The 10017-nt window shown below is 41.1% G+C and overlaps 1 protein-coding gene across 4 annotated transcripts in view; it reads left to right on the top strand.

The window, feature by feature from the left end:
* Nucleotides 1-6169, top strand: part of C4H3orf33 (chromosome 4 C3orf33 homolog) — a 16896-nt gene extending 10727 nt beyond the window's left edge. Inside the window, exons 5-7 of one of the 4 annotated variants that reach the window (XR_003843697.1) lie at nt 1171-1296; nt 4096-4303; nt 4608-4671. Coding sequence is in view for 3 of the 4 variants with exons in the window: in XM_029537694.1 (XP_029393554.1) it covers nt 1171-1296; nt 4608-5009 (528 nt within the window). In the remaining variant the exon portion in view is untranslated. Of the gene's footprint in view, nt 1-1170; nt 1297-4095; nt 4304-4607 lie in introns of all 4 variants that reach the window. The other 3 variants (XM_029537695.1, XM_029537694.1, XM_021197071.2) reach the window with 3 other exon arrangements.
* The last annotated feature ends 3848 nt before the right edge of the window (nt 6170-10017 follow it).

Here is a 10017-nt window from a genome sequence, read left to right as displayed (position 1 = left end):
AATTAACATTTTGAATCTATAATGAACTTTTCAAACAGCTAATTATGGTTATATGTAAAGAACCAGGGGTTTTCATATATAAACTTCGTTGTAAAAATTTATGGCTATTTATTTTAGTCAGATAGGATTTATAAAGGGGCTGGAGAGGAGACTCAAGCAATTAAGAGCTCTTGCTGGTCTTCCAGAGAGAGGAATTGGGTTCAATTCCTAACACCCCTCTTAAGTCCAGTTCCAGGAGATCCAATTCCCTCTTCTGGCCTCTGGGGGCACTGTACTCATGCACATTGACACACAAATATGCATTTAGTTTTTTGAACATTAAAATCTAAGGCCTGGGGATGATTGAAAAGATGACTCAAGTGCTTAAGAGCTCATAGTGCTCTTGTAAAGGACGTGAGTTTGATCCCCAGCACCCACACCAAGCAGCTGAGAAGCCCCTGTAACTCCAGCTCCATGGGATCAAACTCCCCAGGTTCCTCAGGCGCATGCACACACATGCATACATACATACATACATACATACATACATACATAAAAGTAGGAAAAATAAATTTTTTTTAAATTAAATAACTATAAAGATAGGGCTGGAGGGAAGGCTCACTGGTTAAGAACACTTACTACCTTTGTAGAAGACTTAGGTTTGGTTCCCAATAACCACATGGCAACTTCAAAGGTCTGTAACTGAAGTTCCAGGAACCTAATGTCCTCTTCTGGCCTGGGAGGGCACTAGGCACACATGGTGTGCATATACATACATGCAAGCAAACACTTGTACACATAAAATACAAACACATGTTGATTAAAAAATAAAAACAGCCAGATGGTGATGCAAACCTTAAACCCAACATTCTGGAGGCAGAGACAGGTGGATCTCTATGAGTTCAAGGCCAGCCTGGTCTACAGAGAAACCCTGTCTCAAAAAAAAAAAAAAAAAAAAAAAAAAAAAAGAAAAGAAAAGAATAAATAAGTAAGTTACAAAAAGGAAGTTATAAAGAAAGGAGAAAAACTTTCAAATTATTAACGATTTTGGCCATTACTAAGTAAAGGATCAGCCCTATATATTTACATATCCATAAGTTATTAGATCACATTGTTACTAGAAGTCATTTCAAAAGTGTAGCTTGGCAACTAGAACAAAGTCTTCTACAAAGAACAAGGATGTTTCCGCAGGTAAATACTGCTCCATCTGCTTCAATATCCTGTGTGCTCACACGCAGAAGCTGTAAAAGTAAGTGCCATACATGTTACTTCTTGTATACTGAAACTATCCTGTGGGGATGCTGGTCTCAATTACAGGTAAGACTCTAAGCGGTGGTGATTGTCTTGCCCAGACTAACCAAAGGGAGAGTTCTTCCTGGCTCGAAAGCCCACTTTCATTCCACATCCTAACATTATTTCCTATGTGAACAGCCATGCTGTGCACACTATGTGATTCAGTTACTTCTCCTGCTTGAATTCTACTAATGTGTGAGACTGAAACTTACTTGGTTGGTTTGGCTCAAGAGAATGAGCTTATAGAATGTTTAAAACTGAGGCAAATGTAATAAACCGTGCATAACTTTTGTCATCATGAACTCAAATTTACTTGCCTAGAGAAATAATGTTTTCTTTTTAGTTTTGTACTAAAGCCTTTTTCTTTTCCTAAGGTTGACTTTTTTGATGATGTTTTGTAGAAACTTAGAAAGTATTGCCATGTTTAACCCAGGAACTTTGACATGATAGAATTTGAAATTATAGATTAACTTCACATTAATTGTGATTTACTTTTTAAAAATGTGCATGTGTTCACGTGTGAATGTGTGTTTGTGCATCTGTCTGCTTGAGATTATGTGCACATGAGTGTGTGTGTGTGTGTGTGTGTATGTGTGTGTGTGTGTACTTGCATGTACATGGGTGAGCCTGCTACAAGAGGGCATAGAATCTTTCTGTGTTAGAGTTATAAGTATGTGAGAAACACTGGCCTGTAATGTGGGTGCTTAGATCCAAATCTGGTTCACAGGATTGTGAAGGAAGCGCTTGTTTTGTTATGTTGTGCTTTCTTAGGGTTTGCTTTAATGTATATCTATGTCTACATGTATCTATGTATGCACATGTATGTGTAGACACCAGACAAACACCAAAAGAGGGTGTTGGATTTCCTAGAGATGGAGATACCCACAGTTCTGAACTTCCCTATATGGCTGTTAGGAGCTGTACTCCAGTGCTCTACAAAATCAGCAAACACAACCTGCTTAGCCGTCTCTCCATCCCTGTGACTTACTTTAAAACGAAGCTATCAATACCTGATTTTCATTAGCTTTGTTAGAGTAAAACAGGATCGGCTTTATTCCTGTGAATTCCTATGGAGGGTGTTGCAGGAAATTTGGTCATACTGTGAACCCCCGAGATTATGTTATTTACTGGAAAAACCTGTTTCTAGTTGTAGTGTGTCTTAGCACACACCTTAAATCCCTTTGGCTGGAATAGAGACACACCTTTAGTACATACCTGTAATCCCAAACAATAAAGGTAAAGTTAGTTTGTAGAAGGAAGCAGTCATGATGTCTAATTTGGTGGCTGAAAGTGATAATCAGAGAAAGATCTGACAGAAGAGGTTATGCTAAACTCAGGAGAAGAGAGAGGAAAGGGAAGCTACTTAGAGCAGTGCAGAGGTAGAGGAGAGGGGGTTTACTCAGATAGCTGTACAGACAGCTGTACAGACAGCTGTACAGAGACAGGTTTCAGAGAGAGAACAAGCTAGACACAGGTGAAGACAGAACAAGCCAGAGAATGTGAAGGAGCCAGAAAATTAGAATATGCTACCAAAGTTAGTGTGAGGCCAAGCAGAGCAAAAAGTCAGAAGCCAAGAGCAAGTCCAGAGTGAATCAGTCAGTTTGAGAGGAGTTTGAGCCAGCCAGAGTTCAGAAAGAACAAGAAAGGTTGAGCTTATTCATCAGTAGTCTGAGAGACTGAAATATTCTAGGCCTAGATAAGACTGTATGGAAGCTAGAAGTTTCCAGGACTAGGCCTAGGTTAGCAGGCTAAGACAGTATGACAATTACTACAAGAAGATAAAAGTTACTTTAATGGGGGTGGGGGTAGGGGTGGGGGGTGGGCATTGATTTGATTAAAAGTGGGGTATTCCAGTAATGAAAAATTTAAGGTAAAGATTCAAAACTTATGTAGAGTAGATATGTTTAAAATGTACTTATCTGGGGTTCGAGAAATTGCTCAGCAGTTAAGGATAATGGCTATTGTTGCAGAGAACACAGCTCTTAAGTAGAGGCTTACAGCTATAACTCTGGTTCCAAGGGATCTGATGCTGTCTTCTGGCTTCTGCAGGTACTAGGCATGCAAGTGATAGGCAGGCATACAAGAGAGCAAAACACCCTTACACATTAAAAAGGAACACACAAGAAAACGACCTGCCAGAGACCCCAAACCCTAGGACTCTGAAGTTAACAATTTAGTGCTGTCCAGTTCATCATGACTTGTTCACCTGTTAGTTTTTAGTCTGTTTTGCTGTGGGCTCTCATTGTGCAAATCTTGTGCTCCAGTTTCTCTCTACAAAGCCAAGAGATTTAATAGCACCTTTGTATACTTCATCATTTCTATGCTTCTTTGCATTAGAGATCAATGAGAATCAGCAATGTCTTTGAGCAAGGCTTGCATGAATGTAGTATATAAAAAATAAAATCTTTCTTTTTTTTTTAAAGATTTATTTATTATTATCCATAAGTACACTGTAGCTGTCTTCAGACAGCACCAGAAGAGGGTGTCAGGTCTCATTACGGGTGGTTGTAAGCCACCATGTGGTTGCTGGGATTTGAACTCAGGACCTTCGGAAGAGCAGTCAGTGCTCTTACCCACTGAGCCATCTCACCAGCTCCCAAATAAAATCTTTCAATTTAGCAATAGCTGATTTAGAGTTTTCAATTCTTTTGTTGTTGTTGATGTGTGTGTGTGTGTGTGTGTGTGTGTGTGTGTGTGTGTGTGTAGGGGAGGTTCATGAGTACACAGTTGTGCTTTCTTGCGTGTGCATGCATAAAGGCCAGAGTTTGATGTCAGTTGTTTTCCTCATTACCCTGCACCATTCCCTTCTCTTTCTGAACCTAGAGATCACCGACTCACCTCTCAGCTGGCTGGCCAGTGTCATCCAGGGATTCACCTGTCTCTGCCTCCCAGCACCAGGATCTGAGCCTAAACTGCCATGCCTAGCTGTTTGCATGGATGCTCAGTATCTCCATACCCCGTTTTATTGTTGTTACCGTTTTGTTCGAGACAGCATCTCTTTTTTTTTGTAGTGCAACCTGGACTTGAATAAGTAAGTAACCCTCCTGCCTCAGCCTCACAAATGTTAGGATTACAAACATGTGCTATCAAACTCAACCTGGAGAACTTTACGTTACATGTTTTTTAGTTGGTGTTGTGAGTGGTAGTGGTAGTGGTGGGTTTTGTTATCCTTGTTGTTGTTGTTTTTGTTTTTTGGGGTTTTTTGTTCTTTTTTTCTGTTCTTGCTATCTCTAAAAACAAATAAAACTGCTGCATTTTAAGGTAAATAAGGTATTATGGGTATAATAATCACAATAGTCACTCCTAAGTAACCAGTGTCCTCCTTTTTATTCAAGGGTGGATATTTTAACGTGAATCTGAATGAGGAGATTTTGAGAAGAGGCTTGGGCAAAACCGTCCTTGTTAAAGGGCTAAATTATGACTCAAAAACCCACTGGAAAATTCACAGAAACTTACTTAAAGCTGAATTGACGGCCTTAAAGAAAGGAGAAGGAATATGGAAGGAAGAGTCTGAAAAAGAAAGTTATTTTAGAAAATTGAAAGATTCCTGGAGAGAGAGATGGACAAAGGACAATGATTTAAAACCAGCTGGCGCGGACCTCAGTTCCACCAAAGACAGTTATTACGACAGCCTGCGCAGGGTGTTTGGGAGGGGGAAGGACAGCGTGGGCAACTACTCTTTCCTTCTGAAACTCAGAGAATTTGTGAGCCGCTTACACTTTCGGAGAAAAGGATGAAGTGTTGTGAGGTCTGGAGGTAACCCCAGAAGAGTGCCACATAACTGTGTGAGCACTTTTCACTGAGGCAAAGTGGAAATTCCCTCAGGGGATCAAAATCCCAGTCTCGTGGGTACTTGTACATTGAAACCATTGTTAAAATCAGAATCAATTTGAATGAGTTATGATCAATGTAATATACTTTTAGAAAGTAATGACACACTGTAAAAAGTTACCCAGTAGAAGGGTGTATATATGCAGAACTAATGTTTTGCCTTGTTCTTCCTCCCTGGCCCCTAGTGCCAAGGATTGAACTCAGGGCCTCAGGCACTCTGGTCTAGCAGCACATCATTACTGAGCTACATTACAAGCCCTGTAGTGCTAATGTCTGAAGGGAAAGTTTATGTATTGACTGTTATATTAGTTGTCTAGGGCAGCCATATTTAACATTTGTTTTTCAGTTTTATCAACTTTATAATAAAGGAATTTTAAAAAAAGATTTTCTTTCTGAGGTCACTCTTTTTCTCCAATCATCTTTCTAGCTACTGGTGCGTTAGGACCACTGATCCAAGAGGTACGGCCACCATTCCTTGTAATAAATACAGCTATTTTCATCCTGCAGTTAGATAAGAGGATTTCTCTTAAAACAAAGATGAGGATGGCAGCACAGATGTCAGAAAGGAAGGATCTTTAGGACATCGCTGAGCCCCTGATCTCACCAATTCTCGAACTACCCTGCCTTCCAACTCCTCATTACATGAGAGAGTATTCTGCCTTGATGGTAAACTTAGAGTTGGGCGTGCACCTGTAATCCCAGCACTTGGTAAGAAGGGAGTGAAGATAAGGAGTTCAAGGCTACCCTTAGTTCATACAGAATTCAAGACCAGTTTGAGCTAATTAATATGAGACTTTATCTAAAAACCAGAAATATCAAAAGCAAAACCAACCCAAACCACTTTATATATTAAAATCTTCCTGACAATGTAAGCCTCTTTCACAAGGCCAACAGTACTTGCTAACTTTTGGGACTTGGTCTAACAATGGAGTCCTTCAAGGGGAATTCTGAATGCTTGTGAGAATCTCCAAGAAAACAAGACAAGAGTTTTGAGACCTAAGTTTCTTCAAAAACACAAAATTGTTTTTGAAATGTGCTTTTGTGCCCTTCCCAGGCAGAGCAGATAGGCGTGAGCTTACTCCAGAGTACTCATTACAGTGGATTTTATTTCTTGTTTATATGCCTCTTTGGAAAAACATGTTTTTGCCACATGTCCTTGTGATTGTACACTTTACTCAGGTGACTTCTCTTAACCCTCAGAGTATAAATTGTCTGATGCTCTGAATAAAGTTGGCTATTGCATGAGATTTTGGTCTGCCTCATTTTTAGGCCACACTATTCCAGGTTTGCACTGCCAACTAGAGTGGCTAACATCCTAAAAAATCTATATAAAAAGGGAGTTTTTGTTTTGTTTTTTGTTTGTTTTGTGGTTTTGATAGAGTCTCATTACAAGGCTTTCACTGGCCTGGAACTCACTATGTAGACCAAGCTAGCTTTAAAGTCATAGAGATCTACCTGCCTCTGCCTCTGCCTCTGCCTCTCTGCCTCTGCCTCTGCCTCTGCGCCTCTGCCTCTGCCTCTGCCTCTGCCTCTGCCTCTGCCTCTGCCTCTGCCTCTGCCTCTGCCTCNCTCTGCCTCTGCCTCTGCCTCTGCCTCTGCCTCTGCCTCTGCCTCTGCCTCTGCCTCTGCCTCTGCCTCTGCCTCTGCCTCTGCCTCTGCCTCCTAAATGCTACCATGCCAAGTGAAGAAGTATTTAAAAAAAAAAAAAAAGTGATACCAAGAAAAGTCAGACCTAGCAGGTCACTTTCCTATTGCCTTGACTGTGGTGGTCCAAGAGTCACCCCACAAACCACACAAATACTGATCTTAGTCAGACAGGGATGGTTTATTGAACACACCCCCCAAAACTGATCTATTAGAGAGCCATAGCTTAGAATTTGTGGGCTGAGGTTACGACCCCGAACATTTTTCTATGTCAGCTTATAAAGGCTAAAACTGCAGTCAATCAATCAATAAACAAACACAATGAACTCATACACAAGTGCTGGAAGTAATGCCCAGTGGTCAGCCCTGACTTAAGTCATTTTAGATATAACAGTTCATATTGACCTTTAATTTTATGAGTCCTACCTGAAGCTTATAGTTGTGAAATTGTTTAAGATTAACAAACCTCATAAAATACAGAACATAACAGCATATGTGATCAGCATGACTATGCTCTGAGTCAAGTTGGCAGGCATATTACAGCAACAATATGAAATAGCTGGCAGACATGGAACAACATGGCTACAGCTATGCTTGGGGGGGGGGGCAGACGTTAACATTAACAACATATCATGACCAAGGTAACTTTATAAAAGAAACCACTTAATTTGGGGTTCATGGTTCTAAATGGTTAGAGTCCATGACCGTCAATGTGGGGGCATGGCAGTTGGCAGACAGTCATAGTCCTGGAGCAGTAGCTGGGAGCTTATATTTTGATCCACAATCACAAGGCAAAAGAGCTAAGTGGGAATGGCAAGGGTTTTTGAAACCTCAAAGCTGGCCCCAGTGGCACAGCTCCTCCAACAAAGTCATGCCTTCTAATGGTTCCCCTAAAGAGTTCAACCAACTCTGAACCAAGTATTCAAACATCTGAGCCTATGGGGATGATTCTCATTCAAACCAGCACAGAGTCTATGCTGTGCATTTAGCATTAGTTGCTGCTGGACTCCTTGTTAAAACCTAAGAAGAGGGTTCTGAGCCTGTCAACAGTAAGTACTATTACTTTTCATTGAATTCGGAAGCCTCTGGAGTAGGGTGCTATATTGCAGTTTTTGTTTCCTGCTCCTAATACCGCAATAACTTGTGTCTTGTTTTTACAGAGAAGTTAACATTTAAGTTCTTGTACTTTATTCTTTTCCATTTTGGCATGTATAACTCAGTGGCCTCTGACATTTTAGCTACTACATTGTTGTCTTTCTGAGTATCACATGGGAAGATCCAGCTTTTCAGGTCTTTCACACAGTCTAATAATCTCCTTTTGTTACAGGGAAATTAAGGAAACATGAGCAGGAAGATTCCTAAATGGACTTCGTTGGCTGTCTTGGTGTTCTGTACCTAGTAGTAACACCTTGAAGCTCTTGTGGTCTCTGGAGGAGAAACTCCATTGGCTGGCAGTTTTCTTTGGGATCCACAGACCCACTTTATTGGCTTTATCACTGGTCTGGGTTACAGACCAGTTTGTTTGATAGTGCAAAAGCCATAGTATAACCCCAGACACTTTGGATCTTTGTCTCTGGGGCGAGCTATAAAAAGCCCACTTGGAAAATGCCCCGATTATCCCAGATTGCTGTACAAAGCTCAGTTTCTTTGTCTTTGTACTAGCTGCTTCTGCCATGACTCAAGACATGACAGTCCCAAACATGGCACCTAGACACACTCAATATTTTAAGATGAAAGACATTAACAACAGAACAACAGCAGAATATAAAATGCAGAGACAGGAGTGCAAATCTCTAACCAACTCTGGCAGATCCAGAGATACTCATTCTGAGACAATTTAAGTAGACGTATCTCCCCTAGTGTGTTAGGCAGGTGTTGAACATTTCTCCAAAATATTAAACATTCAAAATCAGTATTTCTACCATTTATTAATATTTATTATTACTATTTTAAATTGTGTTATGTGCTTCTGTCTGTGGGCATGTGTGTGCGTGGGGTGTTTGTGGAGGCATCAGATTCTCCTGGAGATAGCGTCATAGGCAGGTGTGAGCTGCCTCACATGGATGATTACTAACTCTGTAAGATTAGTACATGTGACTAACTACTGAGCCATCTCTCCACTCCCAATCTTACTAGTCTTATTAGAAGCATGGTTTCTAATGCTTAGTTTTCTATAAAGAAGCAAATATGTTGGAGAAGAGAATGACTTGACACCTTCCTGTTGTTCTGGCTTCCTTGTGAAAAGGTTTTCGTAAACAGTCTGTTGGACTACCCATATGCTAGCTCCTTCCCCTGGTACCATTCCACAGATGCCTTGAGGGAGGCAGTTCCTGAAGCTGTGCCCCAAACAGTCATCTATTGACAGTTACTTTTGCTAAAAATGTTGGCTGCTCACTTGGACCCACAGAACAACACAAAGCTTGGTGTAAGCTTGATTTCTGCCTTCATCCTGTGCCTGTCTCTTTTATGTTGGGTCATCTGCTTGTTCGAGTGATTACATTAATCATTTAAGGAGTGTTTGTCTAACCTATCTCATCCACCTTTAAGGCAGAGGGGTCAGACATAAATCATTGTTCTAAATCTGTAGTGATCTTGAATTCCAAGAAGAGAAAAACTTCATGGAAAAGACTCCCCGCACCCCTCCCCCACGATGGCAATTATACTTGAGTGTGCCAACCCTGTAGCAGACATAATCTCCTGAAGACCACTTTGTTCTCTCAATCCACAGCAACCACTTTGAACCACTCTGAAGACAACTGAGGATAACCAGTGGGACCACACCTTGACCAGGACCATATAATTATACACATCTCTTGCCCTCAATTTAAACCAAAGCTCCTGCTGGGTTTAATCCTGGCAGAAGCAGAGGCAGGCATATCTCTGAGTTCAAGGGCAGCCTGGACTACCAAGTAAGTTCCTGGATAGCCAGGGCTATGTAGAGAGACCCTGTCTCAGAAATAACCAAAGGGAAAAAAAGTTCTTGCCAGTGCCCTGAAGACAGACTTGGGTCATTAGAGTCCTTTATCTATTCTGTCCAACACGGCTGCATCAGATACATCTCATCCCTTTGCCTGTCCTCGTTGCTCAGCTCGTCAGTGACATGTTGAGGATGAGTCGCTGGCTGAACCTAACCTGCTTCAGTTGCCAGAACCCAGGGACAGATCACTATGTACAATTCTTTACTGGCCTTTTGAGACAGGAGCTCATGAATCCCAGGCTGGCTTAAAACTTGGTATGTTTCTTTGAAAGACTTTGGACTTCTGAGTCTCC

This window comes from Mus pahari, chromosome 4 (assembly GCF_900095145.1).
Source record: "Mus pahari chromosome 4, PAHARI_EIJ_v1.1, whole genome shotgun sequence".
Classification (NCBI taxonomy): domain Eukaryota; kingdom Metazoa; phylum Chordata; class Mammalia; order Rodentia; family Muridae; genus Mus; species Mus pahari.
The sequence above is the reverse complement of the archived record's forward strand: the minus strand, read 5'-3'. Positions and strand labels throughout refer to the sequence as shown.